Below are 24,095 nucleotides of genomic sequence, written 5' to 3' on the forward strand. Positions count from 1 at the left end.
CTAGATGAAAGCCTTCATCTAGTTTGTATATACATGTTCCCATTTAATTTGAATAAATCTGAACCATCTATTTTATCTAGTGGTGTTTTTTTCGTGGTCGACTAGTGAGAGACTTAATTGGACCCTCACCCTAGAATCCACCTTGAATCTATAATTTTTTTTGACAAAATATTCTTTTTTGACAAAAACAAAATGAAATTCATTCATTCAAATCGATAGATTACATCATTCAACACCGCTAAAAACGTAAATGATAATCTGCGAACAAACTAACAGCATCCAAGTTAATAGCATATAACGACATAATGCCTACAAAAATATATGATAAAATTAAAGTGACCAGAATACTCTTGTCTCCGGATATGCAACGTTATGCTCAATTCTTTGAGTGAATAATCGATCTTTCAATATGAATCAAATGAACACCACAACAATACGGAGAATCAAACAACGTCGCACAAGACGACGAACAACACACCACCACACTCGGATGACGAAATCACGAAGAAAAAACCTAGATCTATGTGAAAAATCACTTATTTAGATTGAATTAGAGAGAAAAAGCTGAAGAGGGATGATTTTAGGTCAAAAATTGACCCAAAAGCAAGAGAAAACCTAGAGAGAAAAAACTAGGGTCGGCTTGTTCTCGAGGTAATTTTTTACTACTAGATTTTTTTTTTGAGAAAATATGGAATCTATAATTTCTTTCTATTCCTAAAATGATCAATGCAATTTTTTTATAAAGATTTCTAATTAATGTATATTAAATGTCATTTTAATCTCTATTAATTTTCTTTATCAAAGAAATCTCTATTAATTTCTTGACCAAAAAAAAAATCTCTATTAATTTTATTAGGGTTTCTCTAACCCTTTTTCCCAAAAACGGTTCCGCTAACTTATGTAGACAGTGAGAGTGAGGTTGACGAAAACAGCGAGAATTCCAATGGTTCATGAAACTCCGAAAAAAGGAAATGGAAGAAGTGGCGATTCCCATTCGAAGTCAGAGATAATCGACCTTGAAACTTTTCGCTTATCCAGCAAGCGACCCATCTCCTCCATCATCTACCTTTCCGATGACGAAGACGAAGACGTTAAGATCATCAATTTCATTCCCAAAACTATCCCTTCCACAAAACGTAAAAGAAACAACATTGAAAAAGGAGAGTCTTCAAAGTCAAATAACACCCCGTTTGTTTGTGAAATCTGCACGGACACTAAAACAATGAAGGATGCTTTCTACATCAGCGGTTGCTCTCATGTATATTGCTCTGATTGCGTGGCCATGTACATCGGTTCCAAGCTTGAAGAAAACATCATCAAAATTCAGTGTCCTTTTCCAGGGTGCAAAGGTTCCTTGGAGGCGGATTTTTGCCGTTCTATTCTTCCGGCCAAGGTTTTTGAACGGTGGGGTAAGGCGCTGTGTGAGGCTATGTTCGATGTTTCGAATAAATTCTATTGTCCATTTCCAGACTGTTCTGCACTTTTGATCGACGATGGAACGGAAGCTGTTAGAAATTCAGAATGTCCTAATTGTAATAGGATGTTTTGTGCACATTGTAAAGTTCCATGGCATGAAGGAATCGAATGCAACGAGTTCAAGAAGCTGAATGCGGACGAGAGGAAGAAAGAAGATGTCATGTTGATGCGCCTTGCTAAAAAAAAGAAGTGGATGAGATGTCCCAAATGCAGAATTTATGTTGCTAGATCTATGGGCTGCGACTACATGGCCTGCAGGTTGCATTTCTATATATTCTCTCTCTTTGTGATTTCTTGAATATATACATAACAGAAATATATAATCAGGGCCGGCCTAAGGGCCAAGCAACCTAAGCAAGGGCTTTAGGCCTCAAAATTTTGGATGAAAAGAAAAAATATCTAAAAAATTAATTTGGTTATAAGTATATCATATGACATATAAATTACACATTTGCATAGCTTAACTGAACACTAAAAAGACATCGTCATGAATTCAAATTTTGGTCTCCACAAAATTGATTTTATACAAATATTCTGTTAAAAAAATATATTTTTAAAGGCCACATTAAAATTTTTATTTTAAGCCTTTTAATCTGTTGGGCCGGCCCTGTATAATAAATAGAGAAAAAGAATTATAATGTAGGGTAGGTTTTCAAATTGTAAGTAAACAAAATAGTTTTCAAAATCTACTTAATGGTAAATTTGTTCCAAGTTGAACATCTGTCACTTAATTTACTCACTTTGTCATGAAAAGTTGCCTTGGTTGAACTATTTTTAATGGAAGAGAAAAGTTCAATTTGATCCATTAGTGATGACATTTTATATTTTTAGATCCATTAGTGATGACATTTTTTTTGTTTCCTCTTTAACCACCTTATTACTATCATGTTGACCGAAGTTTAAAGAGGGACTAAAATGAATGACAATTTTCAAATTCAGATATCATCAAATACTTAAAAACTTGTAGTTGTTTGAAACTTGAAATTAAGTTATTATAAGGGTGCACTTTTACTTTTTCTAGGGTAATTTTCACCTTAAACAAGGTTAATCCTTAAATAAAAGAGAATGCATTGTTGGAGTTAGAGGTTTATGCAACTAAACATTATGATATCACTATTATATAATACTACTTTCATCCCTAATTATAAGATTCTTCTAGAATTGTTTATGTCCATTTTATAAGACATCTTCGTATTTCCGACTACAGTAATTATTTCTTTAACAACATATCCATATTTAAATTCTTATTTACCCATCAATAAAAGATGGGTAGTGTTATCCATGTTTTTTTTTATTGGAAGAAATTATATAACACTAAACATGTCAAATCACCTAAAAACGTATGAACGTCAGCTATCATAAGTGAAAACAACTGAAAAAGCCAACAAACCAACACCAAAGAACAACAGTGGGAGCGCAATACAGACCCGAAGAGGATAAAAGCAACCCCACCCGCATCAAAAGACACCACTAAAAAAAACCACCAGACGACCGCAACCTAGAAGGTTGCAAAGTCAAGTGCCAACCACCAACAAGACGAAGCTCAGAGGATTGGGCCTAACCCTAACTCTCAAGGACACATATCAATTACATATCTGTCTTACATAGCATCCCCTAATGGTTCCAGCAAAGGAGAGGTTCTACTTTCCACTCATAAAAGCGAATAGCGTTGCATAGGATGTCCATGTTGAGTTGACATCAATCAAAATCATTCATTTGTCTTTCATCATTTATTTTCATTTATTTTTATAGATATATCATAAATAGTGGAAGACAAATGAATGGTTTTGATTGGTAGAAACTCAGCATGAGTAACTCTACCCACTTTTTGGTGCACCATTCCACACACCCAAATCACAAAATTTTCTGTAAAAATGTAGATTTGATGGTGGTGGTGCGTTCACCTTTATGGTTGCACCACCATCTACTCCTCTGACAGGGTCTTTTAGTCAACGGCATCGCGCCGCCATGACCTGCTTCTTCGCACCCACCATGGTGGGTAGTTGGATCGCTTGTCGTAGGTTCGGTAAAGCTGTGTGATTTTGTGGTTATGCCTCGGGGTTTGTTGTTGTGGTTCTGTTTGATATGTGTGGTCTTTATCCATGTTGTGGGTTTTGACGACGGTGGTTTCAGCCTCCGGTGGTCATGTGGTTGTTTCGTCTTTTGAGGTGAACGACTATATGTTGCTGTTGGTTAGTTTCTATCATGTCAACGTCGTTTTGATCTTTGAAGGTGTGTAATCGATTTTTGTGGGTGTTCTGATGTTTTGATTCTCTGATCATTGTCCAAATCTATTGAGAGCAGCAAGTGTCAAGGTTAAGGTTTGCCTCCTCTAAACCGGTGCTGCTTTAATATCTGTATCGATTTTCGTGATTGATTTCAGAGTGATTTGAAATCCTTGTCATTCTATATGTCTGGTGTTGGACACGTGGGCATGAAAGAGTTGTTTAGAGCTTCTTGCTGTTGTTATTCCATGTAGTGTTTTGTACTTGGAACCGTTTCGTGTTGACGATCTATCTATTCACCTCAGTTTAAACCTCTCATGTTAGGATTAGCTAGACGCTGGATCCACGTGTGTTGTTTTAGATTTTTGTATAACCCGTTTAGATTGACCTTCATTTTTGTGTGGATTTACTGAGTTAAGTTTTATGTCACTTCAAAATTTTCTTTTCTATTTTTTCCACTTGACAAAGGATTATAGTCTATAAGAGATGGCAACCCAGTTGGATGTCTTATATTTTCTTTCATGTCATTATCCTCTTAATTTAGCCAAATAACATATTTTTCTTCGATCAACAATAAGTACTATGTTAAAAACATTAACTAACTCTGTTCTAAATGATGAAATTGTAAAATCAATAGTAATTATAAACAAATGTAATACTACTACCAACTTTCTTAATTATCGTGATTTGGTCAAAATGGTCTTATTTAGGGACGGCCGTAGTCAGTTATTGGGCTTATACTATTCAGTCATTTATACTTCTAAATTAGTATAGTCCATTTAGGTTTTATTATATATCCTTTTTGAGGGAGGTTTTATTATATATCCTTGTTACCTATTTTTATTAGCCATATTATGTCATTGTAATCTTATGAAAATCCTATATTGTTAATAATGGCATTAAGAGCATCGTTTGATCCTCCTTAAACTTATCTTCACTTCCGCAATTGAGTTCTCAAAAGTTTAAGAATATGTTTGTGTTCCTATTTGATGGTCAGTTTAGTTCTACAGATCGGTGGTTTGGTTCTCTTAGTCTACTCCTGTTGATTCGCTTCTTGAGTGTTGAATTTGGTTTCTTTGTTTCATGAAACAAACATATTCTACCAAAAGTTTGGTTTGTTTGATCATGAATTGGCATATATGGTTTCTTAGTCACTATAATTTCGTAGTCTTTCTGATCTCTACTGTTCTTTTGGTTTGCTTTGATTCGCATTGGTTGTTGAATTTGTTTCTTTGGTTTAATTTGATTTTTGTCAGTATCTACTTCGGCTATTTATGAAGCACCATATTGTGGTGTTTTTTTTATTGTTTGGTGAGTCAAGATAATGCTCATAATTTATTTGTGAAACATCAAGTTATGGTGATTCTTTTGGTTGTTTGGTGAATCAAGATAATTTTCACAATTTCTTTGTTTGGTGAATCAAAATAGTGTTCACAATTTGTTTATAAGCCACCACATTATTGTGTTTCTTTTGAATAATTTGGTTAGTCAATATAGCGCTCATAATTTGGTGAGTCAAGATAGTGACCACAACTTATTTGTGAAGAGTTCTCATAAGGATAAATTTGAATTTTCGGTTGCTTCTCTCTTTGATGGTATGAAGAGTCGTCTATTTAATTGCTTCTATCTCTATCAGCTTTTCATTTTGATTTCTATTTGGTTTGGTATGGTTTCTCTACTCCTCTCTTACGATGATTATTCACTTTGGTTGGTTGCTTCTCAACTGGTGATAGCTATCAGTTGGTTTGGTTTATTTTTAAGGTTAATTTGTACCAAGTTTAAAGGTTATACTAAGCTTTAGCTCTAGTATAAAATGGTTTGGTTCATTTGTTCAAAACCATTTTATAATAACTTTTGTGACAACCTTCTTTTTCTCTCTTTTTATTGGTCAAAAAAATAGAGAGAAAAAGGAAGAGAGGGAGTAAGAACAAGAATATAATGAATGTATAAGATAAAAAATTGTCACAAAATGGTTGTTCAAATATCATTTCTCAAGTTATTAAGCTTATGCTGCCGGGCCATTTATATTTCTAAGTTTTTTTTTTTCATTTTTAGTTTAGTTCATTTAAGTTTATTATATATTGTATTATAACTTTTATTTTGATTAGTCATGCTATGTCATTCTAATCTTATGAAACTCTAACCGTCTCCTTTGATATTCTCTTTAAAGCCCTATATTGTTGACTATCACTACCTTTTATAACTTTTCTAAATTGTATCTTCCTACTTGAATGTTTCTAAGCCCTATATATAACTTTTCCTAGGTTTTATCTTCCTACATTAATCTTTCTAATGCAAACCTTGGCTTTGGTTTGTCTATGTTATCTTCCCTTCTATATCATTTTCCAAAAAGAGAGGATCGTTTTACAAGAGAAATATTTGGTTGGGCACAACCCCAAATCAAAAGTATTTAGACACACTCACATGAATGATAAAATTTAAAATAGAAATATTTTAGTCACATCCCTCAATCATATGTGTCCAAAGACTTGCTCCGTTTTACAATCAGGAACAGACAATACTACGTTTAACATAAATGACTGTCAAAATCTATTACAACTAATTGGAGTGATAAAGAGGTTGTGTGTTTAACTCCCCGCTATCAAAATAACAACTAATTAACAACAAAGATTTGTTGCTAACTCAAATGTATTCTTAAATTGCAGGTGTGGTTGTGGTTTTTGTTACAAATGTGGAGGTGTCTACTCTTCCTACGACGGCATGTGCAATTGTCTTAAGAGGAACCGCATCAATCCAGCTCAACTACACATCAATCCAGCTCAACCACAGGAAGATGTTCTCCGCAGTGTTTTCACTAATTTCCTCTCTTATTTTAATCCATTTCGTTAAAACTCCCTCTCTAATTCTCTCTCCTTTTCATATTCTTAAACTCCCCTTTTCTATTTCTCTTTTATAGTTGTTATTTGTCTAGTTGGTAATGTCACCAAATTGAATTCAAGCATGTTAAGCACAATTTTATGTGATTTTATGAATGGTAATAATTGACTATTTTAGACCTATTTGTCGAGCAGTTGGATTTGTATGGTGATTGCTCTTTCGACCCCTCAGAATGTTCAACATCGTAAATCAAGCAAAATAAATTGATCAAGAGTTACGGTCTGATTCAAAAAACGACAATTCAAACCTCTTGATAGATTTTGTGCGATCGGAAATCCCAATTCATTTTAGGTAAGGTGGCTTATAGGCTTATTGAATTTTATTTGCAATTTGTTTAGTAAATTATTTTATCCATTTCAACAAGCCACGATGGTCTTTAATATTGGCTTCATCAAAAATTCATTTTCCTTAACAACACTAGCATTCACATGGGCATTATTTTCTTTACCGCTCTAATGTGTGTAAATTATAAGCAATATTTTTTATGAAATTTTGATTTTCATTAAAATTATATTTATAGATGTTTGTGACTTTTAAATAGTAACAAATTATATGTATCTTTTACCAACAATATAACAAATATAATCAAAATTCTTATCTTTTTCAATAACACAAACAATATAGTATTCTTAAAAGGTAAATTTATTTACAGGTATAATGGAATAATGTTAAATCCAGCCAAAAAAAAAAATAGTGTAATCCTTTTATATATTGCTATAGATAATTGTATTTTCTTATTCATTTATTATTTTTTCAGTTAAGTAGTTTAGTTGTTGGAGTACAATTTTTTTAAGAAATTCGGTATTCGGTCCAATTCTTTTTTGGTTAAGTAGTTTAGTGTTTGGAATTTACACCTTTTCTTATTCTAAATTTTGGTATTCGGTCCAAAGAGTGACTAATTCGAGAGATCCAATCTCACTGTCTACTTATGGTGCCCCATTTAAATTCAGAGCAAAGCTCCAAAAATCCAGCTTTATTTTGTGTGTTGCCTCTATTTTGCTCAATTTTATGATCGTTCAGGGTCATAGACTCTAAAGTCTTGATCGCATCAGCAACATTCTTGGATATTAGTGAACCTCCTATTGTAGCATCTAGCAAGAGTTTATGTTGTTGTTGTAGTCACTTCCTGAAAATTTGAATCTGAGTTATATCATCAAACATGTGGTTAGGTCATTTGATAAGCATGGACTTATAACCCTCCCTTGCTTCACTTAGGGTTTCAACTGCTCCATGATAAAACATAGGTATGGCAGTCATTACATCTTGCACTTTGCCCTGAGGACAGAATTGGCTAATGAACTTATCTTCTAATACAGTCCAATTTGTCACTACTTCAGTTGACTTGTGTAGGTACCATTCCTTTGACTTCACAATGAGATAATATAGGAACCATCTCAGGGATATAGGTTCTTATTCTGAATCAAAAGAACCTAGTGAGCCTTCTAGTTCATAAAACTTGAAAATGATTGCAATGTTTAAAGTTGACGCAGTTTTTCGATAACAACGGCATTTCATAAAGCCAAATTGTGTAATATCAAAACCTTTTTAGATTATCGATCAACAGAGACTTCATAATTTGATTTCTTCATCTTGATCTAACCCGATCAGATGAATGACGTCTAGTGCGGCAGTTTTGTGTATATGTGAGCTCTAGAACGGTGGAGGGTGTGTACCTACCGACATTCCGACACTCAAGTCATTAAGAGAGAAGAAATGGGGGTTAAAGGTTGAAATGAATCATACCTTTGAGGATTGTGTAATGTCCTCTTATATAGTGGTGTTGCTAAAGCTTGATTCGTTTGATCATCTCCTTTGTTATTCTCTTTGAAGCCATAATCACTACCTTTTACTATTTATAACTTTTCTAGATTGTATCTTCATGCATGAATCTTTCCAGTGCAAACCTTGACATTGGTTTGTCTATTTTATTTTCCTTCTTTACCATTTTCCAATAAGAGAGGATCTTTGTTCAATCCACTACAAGAAAATCATTGATTTGCTACGGTGCAAGAAAAAAGGTAAAAATAATAGTCTATGAAATCAAGAGGAGGGTTAACGTAGGCATGTGCCATTCAAAGTTAATTGATTTATGAAAAACCCTCATGTAACTTTTGGACCCTAGTAACACTGGTCGTTGAGAATTCCATTGTTACAAGAAGAAAACAAACTAGAGTAAGAGAACTGGGAAAGCAGACAAAAAAAGTAAAATAGATTTGAGACGAGATTCTTGTTATCACATACTTGGTTAAACCGATTTCATTTTGGCCACTACAAAGAAAGAAGAGACCAATCTTGAGTTTATTTCAATTGCAGCAATGATGTGAATCACCTGGAAAATGAGAAATAAACACATGATAGAAATTGGTATTGTAGGCAACAAGAAATAGTAGGTAAATCCTTCCAACAAAAAAAAAAAGAAATAGTAGGTAAATAAAGTATAAGAAACAATTTACTACGAATTATACCCTGTACATAATGACTAATACTAAAGATTTACAAAAGGCTAAAGGAAACATGAATTAAAAAGATATTTAGATTTTTAACTAACAAAACGCATAATCAAAAACTATTTTAAAATTTTGATATAATTCCGATTACTCCTTATCCTTAACCTTAACCAAAAAAAAAAAAGATATTTAGAAAATAAGACATTTATTATTAGAAAGAAAAAAAATAAAAGACCTAGGAAAACATGAGCCCGCTCTGCGAGAGAAACAAACAACACTAGACTAGATGGTAAAACAATCTCCTACCCTAACACCACACTCTAGACGAGACAGCTGAAGTTACAAAAAGATGATCACCTGACTCAACTAGGTGACAACAAAGACAACACCCTAAACCATATGGATCAACAGTAATTTTAAGCCTGAAGATATTCAAACGAAGTCATTAAATTCTATCGACATGATTTCTGGAAAAACATTATGGCATCGTTTGAGTTATATAACTGATCCCACTTGGTGTGATAAGGCTTAGTTATTGGTGTTAAAAATTTGGTGTAAAGTCGTATTAAATGACTTTCATGGGTAACAAACAAGGGCACACCAGCCTAGGTCCTTTCTTTTTTTTTTTTTTTTTACCGGTTCACTTTATAGTTTTTACTCATATACTCCCTCCGTCTCACAATAATTGTCTCTTTACCCATTTTTCTTTTTCTCAAAATAATTGTCACTTTAGAATACCAATGCAGCATTTATTTTTTTTTTCCATTATAATACCCTTATTTATTGAAATTCATCCAACTTAATTACTCCACTAACTACAATTAATAAGGGTGTTTTAGTAAATGATACTAATTTTACCATCAAAATCAACACAATTAATCATTTCCTTAATAATCGTGCATCAACCTTAAACGACTATTATTTAGAGACGGAGGGAGTAACATCTTAGTCGGAGTATGCCGGGTATGTCTTTGTCCAGTGGATTGGAGAATCAATAGAGCTGGTGGCCAGCCTTCTTGCCCAGGTCTTTGGCTAGGCTAGGAGATCGGAAGCCTCAACTCAAGTCGGAATACAGATTTAATTCTTTTATGTTTATACACATGTCTATTTTTTTTTTTTTTTGACGTTGTCTATATTTTTACTCATACATTAATACGAAAGAATTTTTTTTTTTAATTTATACATGTGTCTATATTTTTACTCATATATTAATAAGATGACCTATTTTTTTAATTTAAACATGTGTCTATATTTTAACTTATATATTAATACGGGGACCGGTTTTTTTTATTTATACACATGTCTATATTTTTACTCATATTTAACACGGAAATAATTTTTTGTACATATGTCTATATTTTTATTCATATAACAATACAGAGATCTATTTTTTTTCATAATTTCTACGCAATTGCGACTTGCTTCTAAAAAAAGAGCGCAACGCGCTCACCCGTTTGTATACACGGGTATCATTCTAGAGCATTTGATTCAACTCTTGTAACTTATATAGAAAGAGATATTCTTAGAATAGTTAGTAATGATATAATTTTAGTTCATTTTAAACAAACAAAAAATATATTATTTTCTTTGTAATTTTGGTTGCTACAACTAGTTTTAATATAAGTTCTTATTAAATTTAATATTATTTAATTATTTGACAAAAAAAATTTGTCCCACTAATATTGTCAGTCCAGATCCGCCCCTGATAACATACATAATCTTCTTATGATTATGTATTTGTAAGTGATTGAATAAATGATTTTAGTCCCGAAACTTGTACACATGCATGTTTTTTTAGATGTTATTATATATCCTACTAGGCGAGACATGTACGGGTTTGCTGTAGATAGTTTTGTTATGTTAAGTTCTAGGAAACTATGAAATGAATAACGTTTTTCGAGGGGATATGTCTGGGAGTGGAACCTGCAGTAGCGTAGACCCTTGTTTGCTTGGGAGCTGGATTTGGCGCATGAACTTTTTGCTAGTTTGGAGGGGGTTAGATTATCTGAAGGGGGATTCTTGGTCTTGGAGGTATACTCCAGACAGAATTTACTTTGTTCGTTCTTCATGTGTGGTCCTATTCGGTGAGGCTCTCCGAAACGGAGATGTGAATGATTCGGTGGTCAGTATGCTGAGACACGTGTGGCGTAGTTGGGCCCCGTCCAAGGTCTAGGAGTTCTCCTGGCAGTTTATACTTGATAGGGTTCCTACTCGCCTTAATCTCCTTAAGCGTACGGTTATAACTGACCCCGCTAACACTTTGTGACAGGTCTGTGTATGAGGGTGTGGAATCTGTAGACCATCTTTTTGTTACCTGTGAGGTGGTGTCGAGGGTTTGGTACCAAGTTTGTAGGTGGTTAGGGTGGGATTGGGTTTTACCAGGGAATATTGAGGGGTTGTTCCAGGTCTTTGTGTCTTTAGGGAGTCAGAGCAAAGATAGGCTAGGTGTTATTTCAGTCTGGCATGCAGTTGTGTGATCTATCCTAAAAGCCCGGAATGACCTTATTTTTTCAGTATGACTTTAGAGGTTGACAACTTGGTGGAGAAGATCCAATTCCAATCTTGGAAGTGGTTCTTTAGTAAACACCCCAGACACTACTGCTAAGGTGGAACAAATTTGTTGGTATCAGCAGTATTCAGTAGTTGAGGCAGAGATGGATCTGATATGTGCTTTGAAAGTTTGGATGGTAGCCAAATTTCAATTTCAATTGCATTACTTTTAAAGATTTAATGATAAAATAGGTTGTTTGAAATAAGCACGAAGCTATAGCTTTATAAATCTTAAGCGAAGTATATCATAACCTCGTCATGTCAAAACTACAGGAAGGGGTTTAGCTCATGATGAGCTTAACAACGAAGATGAAATGAAACATAAATGAAAACATGAAAAACTAAATTAATATATAATGTATAGTTAATAACAGATTACAATCCAACAAGAAAAAAGGTGAGCTTGAAGCATCACCTAAGTAATCCTAACTCTAAATCTCTAAGAACTAGCACCCATGCTCATCTATGGAGAGGATGAGATGGAGTGAGAACTCTAGTGTCTGCTAACCCTAGTTGGTATTGGGCTCTCAATTCACAATGTAAAATTCAGGACCTTTGGCACTAACATGTGGTTGTCCTTGATAGTACAAGGCAAACCACTACAAGTTATACCCTTTGGTCATTTCCCCTATAAGTTATCCTTATTTTATCCTTGCAGTATCAAGCGTATTCATTTATTCCTCATACTACTAATCATTGAAGCCATCTCATAGAACTTACTCATTAAGCAATGATAAAAATGGTCTCATGAGTTCTTACTATTGTACGACTCCGACTGCGGATATAATGTGATATATATTCATGTATCTTCAGCGATGCATCTTCAATTCCAAGTCGTATCTCTCTCTCTCTCTCTCTCTCTCTCTCTCTCTCTCTCTCTCTCTCTCTCTCTCTCTCTCTCTCTCTCTCTCTCTCATCATACTTATTTTATCTTTTTGATCTGTTCTATTAAAAACTCTTAAAAGATTTTCATAAAAATCCAACACAGTTCAACCGCCCCTTATTCTTGTGGTTTTCTCACCTTCATCCACTACCTCTTAGTAGTCACTAATCTCTATCGAGGACCCTGTGGGGCACATAAGGTCGGCTCTCCCCTCCCAACCGAATCTTTACATACGCATGATCCAGTAATTGAACCCCTGACCACATGTTTGAGTGGTCTAAGCCCCAGCATATTTCAGATCCGGCAGCGGTAAACAACCATCGTGAATAGAGAACCAAAAAAACATCCTCGAACCTCTTCCAAAGCAGAGAAATTACGTTATGAGATCCTTCGGATCTCGAAAGGACATATGCACAATGTTACCACGTAGAGCAGCAATACCGCCGTAAACCCCATCCTGAGACTGAATCGACGAGATGAACGAGTCACCAACTCGAATCAACCAGATTGGACCGGTAAAGAAACAGGACCACCAACAATGGTGCCCCACCTTCCTTCCAAGACCAAATCGGGGAAAGCCCAAGAGAATCATCACGAATCGTGACGGCAACAAGAATCCACCGCGGCGGCGTTGGTTCGGAGACAACCCTCTAGGAACAAGACCCATATGGGTTTGTAGGCATTGTCGCAAGCCAACAGACTCGATCACACCACCAAGACTAGGGATCTACATCTTGACCTCCGAATTTGAATTAGTGGGTGGTAAAGGGTGGAGAGGGTGGTGGCTAGAGGAGGCTTTTTTAGAGAGAAGGAAGAGAAAAAAATTAGTACAGATGACTCTAACTAAAAGAAAAAAGCAAATGTTTACAAATTCATTAAAAAAATCAGTTAAATCTCATTGAAATGTGAAAAATCCATAAAAATACAAAAAAAAAATACTGGACATTATAAAAAACTTATTTTGATCTTATTTGCCAAAACTATTTTATCGAGCTATATGCCCAAATATTTGTTTCTTTCTATATACAGATAAACACAATTTAACGTGTTCATCTTTCCATTAGTCATAACAACAACCCTATTTGATCCACCAGTAAAACTATTTTTCACTCCAAAACTATATGATTAGCTTACTTTAACGTTTGAATTGGTTAATTGGATGTAAACATAAAATATTACACATCACCCATAATGTCATCACTACCATCACTCAAAATACCCAACTCTAACCGAAAACACTTCCATGTGTGAAAATGACAATAACAGCCACAACCATAAAAGGTGTCCTTCCTCCTTCAACAACAGAAGTAATCGATGTGGAATCATTTCAATTTTCCACAATGAATACTGTTATCAACCTTTTCGATGATGAAGACGACGCTGACATTAGAATCCTCAGTTTTATCCCTAAAAACACTACTTTTTGAAACCGAAAAATATTTGAAAAAGGTGAAACATCAAATGCCAACTCAAACCCAAAGGACATGTCATTAATTTGCAAAAATTGTACGGAAACCAAAATGAAAAACGGTGATTTCTTCATCGGCAGTTGTTCGCACGCGTATTTCCTTAATTATGTTGAGTTGTATGTTAGATTGAAGCTTGAAGGGAATGTGATCAATGTTAGGTGTCATGTTTCTAGATGCAGTGGTTTCTGGATGCACTTATCACGTCGTGTGAGACGTTGTTCAATGCTAATGAGAAATTTTATTGTCTGTTTGCGAATTGTTCTACTCTTTTGATTAATTATGGGACGGAGGCGATTAAATGATCGGAGTGTCCAAATTGTAAGAGGAAGTTTTGTGTTGAATGTAAGGTTTGGTGGCGTTAAGGGATCAAAGTGGAAAGATGATGTTGTGTTAATTAAATTTGCGAAGGATATGAAGTGGAGGCAGTTCCCTAATTTTAGGTTTTATGTTGCGAAATCGGAGGGTTGCTTGTACATAAATGAAGGTTCGTCTCTTTCATTACTAGTGCTACCATTATTACTGATATTTATGTGTCGATTTCAGTATCTTGTATAATATTGTATGTGTTTGCGTGAAAGCTTCAAAATTTTGATTGTTGCGTTCAATTTTAAAAATGGAACTTTTATGATAAGGGTTAAGTTTAATTTTATGGGTGATAACTAATTGTTTATAGAAAAACTACAGTGTTTTCAAATGGGGGCAATAGTGCAGTGCTATATTCTATAGAAGATTTTGATGAATCCATTATGAAAACCCAGTTTCACTATTGGGAAAATTGTCAGTGTTGTTTCAGTTTGAATTTTGGGATTTTGCAATAGCAGAAAAAGGAAAGTTTTAGGATTTTTTAAAATAATAAAACTAAGCACATGCATGTGCACCAAACATTACTTATATTTAGGTTTCATAACTCTACTCAGCACTCCAAAAATCTTAAGTATGTTGCTTCAATGCACTAATGCTTTCTTTCACAACGCCTGATATCACCAAAACTTGTCATGCGTACTCAACAACCCAGTGAAATCCAACAAACTACAACATGTGCTTGAAAATGATCAGAACTTCATTTTGAAATTCCTTAATAATCTCGACATAAATGACAAATTCACACAAGAATCTGACCTCATTTACTTTCAAGATCGTTTGTTGATTCTTTGTGAATCGTGCCTCATTCCATCACCACTTCAGGAGTTTCACTTTTCTCTTATGGGAGGCCCTTCCAATATCAATGCCACCTTAGCTCGTGTCTCAGTCGGCGTCTACTGACCTGAAATGCATATTGATGTTCAAAATTTTGTGCTAAAATGTAAATTTGTCGATACAAGAAATACAACCCACATCTCATACAACCTTCTTGAACTCATCTCCATCCCAACTCAAATATGGGAAGAATCTCAATTGATTTTATCAATAATCTACCATCTTTAAGATAAAACCATCATCTGGGTTGTAGTAGATCGCTTATAAAATTTATCTGCTATATCACACTTCCTTAGAAGATATCTTGATGTGTGCTCTTCACAAATTCTCACATTCGAAGTTAGTCCATACAAAACTCAACTCTGACTTTAAAATGGAGTCCCGCCGGTAAACAATATGATTTTTTCCCTTCAGATTCATCGGTCTTTTGGTCAATATCCAGCTTTACAAAAATAAAAATAAACAAGAAAATAAATAAAAAATAAAAACCCTATTTCATCTTTTGTTAACGTTTGAATAGATTTGATCAATGTAAACACAAACACAGAGTCTTCTTACACACTAAGCATAGTGGAGTGTCATTCATCAATCAGAAAATACCCTACCTTTTTCCGATGAGTGTCAAAACGACAACGACATCTCCGATGAGTGTCAAAACGACAACGACCACAAGAGATGTCCTTGTCGTTCCACCTTCAACGTCGACGACAGAAATAATCGACGTTGAAACTTTTCAATTCTCTTCTCCCATCGCCACCACCACCTCCGTCGTCATCAACCTCTCCGATATCGAAGACGATGATGATGATGACGTCAGAATTCTCAATTTCGTTCCCAAAAACACCTCTTTTGGAAAACGCAGAAGAATCAAACTCGAAAAAGGTGAATCATCAAAACAAAATTCAAATCCAAACGACGTACCGTTTTTCTGTGAAATCTGCACAGAAACCAAAACAACAAAGGAAGCTTTTTTCATCACCGGTTGTGACCATGCTTATTGCTCTGATTGCGTCGTGCTTTACGTTCGTTCAAAAATTGAAGAAAATGTGATCAATGTACGGTGTCCTGTTAGTGGATGCAGTGGATTATTGGAAGCTGAGGATTGCCGGGCGATTTTACCGGTCGAGGTTTTTGATCGATGGGGGAAGGCGTTATGCGAGGCGATGTTTGATGTTAATGAGAAATTTTACTGTCCATTTCCTGATTGTTCTGCGCTTTTGATTAATGATGGGTCGGAGACTGTTCTGCATTCGGAGTGTCCGAATTGTAGGAGGCTGTTTTGTGCACAATGTAAGGTTCCGTGGCATGATGGGATCGAGTGTAGCGAGTTTCAGAAGCTTAATGCTGATGAGAGAGGGAAAGATGATGTTATGTTGATGAAACTTGCTAAGGATCAGAAGTGGAGACGGTGTCCGAATTGTAGGTTTTATGTCGCTAAGTCCGAGGGTTGCTTGTACATGAAATGCAGGTACTTGTCTTCCATTACGAGTACTCTGCTACCGTTATTATCGATATCTACGTGTTAGTTATCAGGGTTTTGTGTTATACTTGTATTATACTGTATGTGTGTTTGTGTCCGTGCTTCGTAGTTTTGTTTGGTGCGTTTGATTTTTAAAATGGAGCTACTATGCTGAGGGTTATGTTTAACTTTATGGGTGATAAATAATTCCTGATAGAAAAACTATAGTGCTGTGAAATAGTGGCGATAGCAGCGCTATATAGTATAGCTGACTTTGATGAATCCACTATGAAACCAGCGCGGGAAATAGTGGCTGCTATCCCAGTTTATATACAGCGGCGATAGCGTAAAAAGGGAAATTTTAGGATTTTTTTAAATAATAAAACTGAATAAGTGCTGAAATTTAAAATTTGTCCAAATCATTGAAAGAGACCATGTATGGAAGAGATTGTAGGTAGTCTGTTGTTTGTGATTGAGAACATCCTCCAAGCAATTTCGAATGCATGATTTTAACTTTTGAAGGTCTCAATTTGATGTGACACTTTTAGCTTTGTGATTGGCAATGCATTATTTTAACTTTTGAAGGTCTCAATTTGATGTGACACTTTTAGCTTTGTGGTTGGCAGCAAGGTTTAAAATTATGGTTGTATCGCGGTCTTTGGTATTACGGAGATTCGGGGTCAAATGAAACCGGTGGCGGAGCTTTGTTGGGACAGGGGGGTACCATGGTATCCCCAAGATTTTATATATATTATATATGCCACTTGTTTCACATAGTTCACACTTGTGCGCAGTGGCCAAACATTGTTTTGAACGAGTTGAATGGGGCGTGTTCGATCCCTTCGTGTCATATTTTTTAATCTATTTTATTTTTTTATTTAAAAGATAGTAAATAAGATTTAAAATATATTATATATGCCACTTGTTTGACACAGTTCACACTTTGGCGCAGTGGCCAAACATTGTTTTGAACGAGCTGAATGGCGTATGTTTGATCCCTCTATGTGATATTTATGAATCTATTTTTTATTTTTTGTGACAAATATTAAATAAGATTTAAAATATATTATAAATGCCACTTGTTTGACACAGTTTGCATTTCGGCGCAGTGGCCAAACATTGTTTTGAACAAGTTGAATGGCTCGTGTTCGATCCCTGTGTCTGATATTTTTCAAACTATTTTATTTTTCTCTAAAAAATAGTAAATAAGATTTCAAATATATTATATATGCCACTTGTCTGACACAGTTCACGTTTTGGCGCAATGATCAAACATTGTTTTGAACGAGTTGAATTGAATGGCACATGTTCGATCCCTCTGTGATATTTTCAAATCTGTTTTACTGTGTAAAAGGTAGTATTAATCTGTTTCAAATCTGAATTGAATGGCATAAAAAATGATATGTTTCTTTCTTCGCTACATTGAACAAATTCCTTTTTAGAGATATTAAAGCCCCGACATTAATATGTTGGATTTGTTCTCATTGAAGCTCGGACATTAATATGTTGGATTTGTTTTCATTGTCTAGATTATTGTTTTTTGTTAGTTCATGGTCATGTGCACCTGATATCTGGCTGTTTGCCTGTTTCACTACTTTTAGTTTGTGTCTTTGAGCTTGTCAATCATTTCTTGGAGGTAACTTCCTGTATCTCCTCTGTTTTGGGTTTGTCAAATTTTTTACAAGTCACTGAAAAAGACCATGTATGGCATAAATTGTAGGTAGTTTGTTGTTTGGTAATTGAGGACTTCCTCCAAGCAATTTTGAATCCATGATTTCAATCAAGGTCTCAATTTGATGGGACACTTTTAGCTTTGTACTTGTCAGCAAGGTTTAAAATTGTATCTGTATCGCGATCTTTGGTATTACAGAGATTCACGATCAAATGAAACAAATGTCAGAGCTTTGTTGGGACAGAGGGGACCATGGCATCCCCAAAGATTGTTATATATATTATATATGCCACTTGTTTGGCACAGTTCACACTTCGGCGCAGTCGCCAAACATTGTTTTGAACAACTTGAATGCTGCATGTCCAATCCCTCTGTGTGATATTTTTGAATCTTTTTTATTTTCTTGTGTAAAGGATAGTAAATGAGATTTAAAATATATTATGTATGCCATTTGTTTGGCACAGTTCACACTTTGGCGCAGTGACCAAACATTGTCTTAAACGAGTTGAATGCCGCATGTTCGATCCCTTTGTAAGATATTTTTGCATCTATGTATTTTTTTGCGTAAAGGATAGTAAATAAGATTTAAAAATGCTAAAGATACATCTTGAACCACTATGCGAACATCTACTCATATCATTTATGCTATTAATATGTTTATTATTGGTATATAATTTATTGGGACCTCATAAAATTATGGCAAGCTCCGCCACGGAGTGAAACCTCAATCGTTATTGCATTGCGGTCATAGAGACATCAAAAACTTTGATGTCATGGTCAAATTCTTGGTTGCTTACCTTTTTGTAAAACCCTTTATTGACTGTGTTCTGTAACTTTCTTAGTGGGCATTAAAAATGAGATATTTCATTCTTTGCTGCATTTAACAAATTCCTTTTCAACAGATATTAAGCTTTGAAATGAATATGGTGGCTTTGTTTACATGAGCTCAGTGACGGATCTAAAAATTTGATGTTGTGGAGATAATACTTGTGTTAAAAAGTTGTGGGAAAAATACTCATGTGGATTATTTTGTTTCACTTCATTTTTCTCATTTACTTTCTCTACAAATTTCATGTATCTTTCATTACTCAGTAATTCTTTGTCGAAGCTGGATTAGTGTTTTCAGTTAGTTCATGGTTATGTATATCTGTTATCTGGCCTTTTCACTGTTTTTATTGTTTGTCTTTGAGCTCGTCAATCGTTGCGCATATCTTATCACATTGTAAATTGTAGCACTTATCAGCTTGTACAAAGTGTGGAATTGTGTGGATTGCTATAAAAGAGATGGAAATGTGTGGATTGATGTTTGAATTGTCTTATATTTTGGGTTGCAGGTGTGGGATTGCCTTCTGTTACAACTGTGGAGCTCCCAACAAAAATACCAGCCATTATTGCAGCAACTGTAGACACTGACGACTTTGACTGCTAGTAACTTTATGTTATTATGCATTATAAAGGTTCGATTTGTTTAGACCTTTATGTGAATATGAAAATAATTTATCTTTATCGGTAAGAGTTATGAGTGGATGATTCCAATATATGGTTGGCAGCAGTGCATGCAATTGAAGCATGTCATGTAATTCTAGATCCGAAAACATATACATTACCTCCTAGACTGATATTCTTATCAACAATGTCCTGTGATTTAGACATCTGAAGTAGTTCCTGGAATTGGCAGTGCTCAAAACACTAATAAGTATGAAACCTTCTGTTGTTTTTTCTATCAGTTGCTACCTTCTGTGTGCATGTATATCAACATCATCTATTGCATTACAGAGTCAAAAGAGAAGAACAAAGTAGTGCAGAAACTAAAGTTCCTCTCAAAACAACTTTGTACGTAAATTACTTGCAAATTTCCATCACATTCATCTAAGCAGTTGACGCATCTCCAAATTGATGAGCATGTGTTTGGATGTGTGTTGGGCTGTGTGTTTTCGTGTCCCTATGTAGAATGACAGGGAAATTTTTGAAACAACGAATTGCAGATGCCAGTTGACACGTGGTACCACCGTGTTTGGTTGGTTTTCCAAACACACTGATGCAGTGTTTGTTTTCGCGGTGGAGTACCGTGTTTTGCCAAGAAGCTACTATTTGTTGCTTGTGAAAACCACGGTAAACTATTGTTGGACCGTATCCCTCTCACAATGCCAAACCAAATTAATACTGAATGTTCAGTGAATACTACAGTAAAGCTGGATGAATGGAAAATATTTGCACAGCATGAGAATAGAACCTGATGCTCAAACTTTTAGTTATTTAGTGAATGAATCACTATTTTTATCTCTCATCATCTAAGCAGTAATTCAAAAGGTATTCTTTAAAATGGATATCAATCACAATGATTCAAGTTTCACGACAATTTGTAAATTAATTGATGATTTGCTGATTTTTTTTTCATTAAAAGAAACATGTATACACTATTGTGTTTCACATGTAATAATTAGCAGGGCTCCTTATTTATTGTAACAAACATTTGAAGAGGATATTTTGTTAGAGGGCCATGGACATGACATGTAGTAGCACTTAAAAATCACTTATTGGAAAATCCTTATCATCTGAATTAAATTTTGACACATTGAGTTTTGAAGTAGTATTAAACTTGACAATGATACACCATACTAGATCAAGGGTTGACTTTTGCAATTCTATTGAATCTTATGATGCTTCTCACACCAGATTCTCTCTCTTTCTCCTTTCTAATCTCCTGTCACCACAAAATTTTCTATTGGAATTTTCATAGAGAATCAAGGTTCAAGTTTCCCATGATTATTGATGTATAGTTTTAAAGCAACATAGAATAATTTTTTACCAAACCCATTTACAATATTTTGTTTTTCACAGTTCAACATAGTGCTTTGTGTTTATAAAAAGCCACTCACTCTTCACAATGTTTCATTTCAACTTCCATTCTCTAATTTTCATTCTTATTTTTATTTTGGGGGCGATTATGATGACATGGTTCCATCGTTGACGATTCATACTACCCCCAAATTTGCTTTGCAGTATTTGTGGGGATAATATGATGATCAACAAAGAGCTTTGTACCATCTAATAGGTGGTTTCTGAGTTTTTACAAGATTTAAATTATATATGATCTAAAATGGTGCAAAAATGTTTTGAATTATATAATTCAAAAGGGGACAAAATGGGAATTTTGTAGGGAGCGCAAGAGGTAGGGTGGAAAAAGAAATTATCTTAATTATCTCTTAGTTGAACTTCATATTGCTAAGGACCCCCTTCACATGAGAACCATAGGGTTAACGCAAAAAAAAAAAAAAAAAAAATAGAAATTCGCTACAAATTAGCAAATGAGATGTTATCTATGAAGTGTTGATACTCCAAAAATGGTGATGCATTTGTATCATATACATATTGGGTATCGGTACACTCTACAAATATCTATGAAGTGTGGATACTCCATAGAAGTATCATAATTACTTTTTTTTTTATGGAAAATATTTTGTAGAAGACTTATAAGATACTTCACATATACACATGGATACGTATCCTAAAAAACTTAAGGGTAGGAAAAAAAGTGGAACAACGTCGTGAGAATTCAATAGAAATGTATACAATTCAATTTATAATGTCGCTTAACTTTGTGAATCAGGAGAGTTGTCTTTTAACGAATGAGACTTAAAAGACAAAATTAATTCGTTTAATGATGTTTTTGTCGATGTCCTAAATAGAGATGAAAGCAGACTATGATTTATATAAAAAGTATTATTTTATGCAAATTATGATGTTTGTAATCATACATTAATAAAGAACAGTGGATGTATATTTTTTTTTCCATGTATTTTGTAAACATATAAATTTTATTACTAAAAATTTGGTTAATTAACATATCCACGTATTAATAGAGTCTTGTCCATGTCCACTTATAAGCTCATTGATTAAAAAAGATATGTTTGATAACAATCACTTTCTCACTAGTTTACATCTTTTTATGAGCTTTTAACGGTTCGCGATAAGTTATTTAAATAGATTATAGCTTATCATTTTTTATCTCAATTTTATCCCAACAATCTTAATTGAAAAAAATATGTATTAATTAAATGCATACTTTTTCTTTCATTTCATATTTATAAACTATTTCAACTGCTAGTTTTACCAAACATTCAAAATTCAATCAACTAGCTTATCCGCTAACAACTCTAAGCAAGCTTATAAGTCATTCGTTATAAGCTTATCCGCCCGCTATAATTGCATCCTCTATAAACTAGCTTATCAATTATCTGCTATTATTTATTTTTTAGCAAAAAGAGTCAATATATCATTTATGCGTTATACTTATTTTAAGGCTGCTTAAAAAAAAAAAAGACCTTTCTCCTCCAATATAAGGACAACAAAGGTATCTGATAAGTGCCAAGAAGTGTTATTTTTATGTTATATTTCATACACTTTTTGTTACTTGTTTTACAAGTTATCGAAGGAAAAGCCGAGAAATAAGTGTTAAATGCCTTATTACGCTTTATATATCTTACTCTATCCTTTTGTGCAGAAATTAGCCTCAAGACACTAATTAAAGACCAAAACCATGGAAAAACACTATTTGGGCAGAAGCTGATCCAGGAGGCAAGCAGCTCGCACCCAAACTCGCATCTGCGAGTGCCAATGCGAGCCACTCGCAACTGCGAGCTCCCTTACTCGCAACTGCGAGTTAGGGCGGTTTGATCCCCTCAGTTATGACGTGGCAGCGTATCATTGGTCCAGCAAGCAACTCGCATCTGCGAGTGATGTAGCTCGCATCTGCGAGTTAAGGCAGGGCAGAAGTCTTTATATAGCCACTTGCTACTCTTTGGAGAGGATCTTATCATATCTTAGCTTGATATTTTCTTAGCTTCTCTTAGGTTTTAGTTTAGATATTTTCAAAGAGAAAAGTAAGGTAGTTCTTCATTGAGTGAGATTGGTTTTGGAAGTTGGATCTTAATACTTTGTTGAGACATCACAAGTGTAATGAATCCTTCCTTTTCAATCCATCCTTGCATGGCTTCCATGATGATGAGTAGCTAAAACCCCTTTGTTGGGATGAGAGGTACTTGATCTTGCTTAACATGTAATCTTTTGATCTTGCAAAATATGTTTCTAGCAATTTATATTCAATATTGTTGTTATTCTTGTGTTAATGCTTTCAAGGAGATTCAAGATGCTTTGGACACAAACTCTTGAATCTTGAGCTAGAATAGCAATATATCTTAGGTTAACTTACTTGACATCTTTGTTAATCTTGTGATAATCACCATAATCAAGAGCTAAATGCTTTCGTATAACTTAACCAGGCTGGACACGGTCGATTAGGTTATTCGATCGACTTTGTTATCGTTTAAGGAATTTGGACACGAATGTTTAAACGATAACTTAGAAATAATTATATCACTTTGGACACGAAGGATAGTTTAGAATTGATTGTGATAATGTTGCTTACAAAGCTAGAATTCGTATGGATCATTAGGTTACGTGTGACGCTTGGTTAAGGAACGCTACTCCTAACAAGTTTCAATCCTTATCTTTCTCAACTTTTACTTTTCGCAATTAGTTTAGCTAGATACATTTCATTTCAAACAAACAAGTACTCTTAATACTTGGAATGATAGTCGATGTTAAACTGTCATTGATAACGCACTATTCCCTGTGGAGACGATACAAAAATACTTATCTTGTTTGATGCAGAATATACTTTCATCAAAATGGCGCCGTTGCCGGGGAATGGTGTTTAGTTATCATAGATAGAACGATTGATTTATCGTTTTAAGTATTTGTATATAATCCGTAAATAGTTTTCTTTATTTGATAGTTGTTTGTACTAACCCCTTGTT

At 34.5% G+C, this 24,095-nt stretch overlaps 2 protein-coding genes and 1 pseudogene across 2 annotated transcripts; all 3 read left to right on the top strand.

Moving 5' to 3' along the window:
- The first annotated feature begins 825 nt into the window (after positions 1 to 825).
- LOC146946244 (E3 ubiquitin-protein ligase RSL1-like) lies at positions 826 to 6,823 on the top strand. The gene is made up of 2 exons (XM_085744389.1): positions 826 to 1,734; positions 6,368 to 6,823. Exons 1-2 carry the CDS (start codon positions 944 to 946, stop codon positions 6,549 to 6,551), a joined length of 975 nt encoding a protein of 324 aa, XP_085600515.1. The 5' UTR covers positions 826 to 943; the 3' UTR covers positions 6,552 to 6,823.
- Positions 6,824 to 13,732: 6,909 nt separating this feature from the next.
- On the top strand, positions 13,733 to 14,786 carry LOC146946245 (uncharacterized; annotated as a pseudogene).
- Positions 14,787 to 15,629: 843 nt separating this feature from the next.
- On the top strand, positions 15,630 to 20,746 carry LOC146946246 (E3 ubiquitin-protein ligase RSL1-like). Its single transcript, XM_085744390.1, has 2 exons — positions 15,630 to 16,613; positions 19,611 to 20,746. Exons 1-2 carry the CDS (start codon positions 15,760 to 15,762, stop codon positions 19,687 to 19,689), a joined length of 933 nt encoding a protein of 310 aa, XP_085600516.1. The 5' UTR covers positions 15,630 to 15,759; the 3' UTR covers positions 19,690 to 20,746.
- The last annotated feature ends 3,349 nt before the right edge of the window (positions 20,747 to 24,095 follow it).

The sequence above is a fragment of the Medicago sativa genome, chromosome 2 (genome assembly GCF_051527215.1).
Source record: "Medicago sativa cultivar Bolivia chromosome 2, Bolivia_mono, whole genome shotgun sequence".
NCBI classification, from domain to species: domain Eukaryota; kingdom Viridiplantae; phylum Streptophyta; class Magnoliopsida; order Fabales; family Fabaceae; genus Medicago; species Medicago sativa.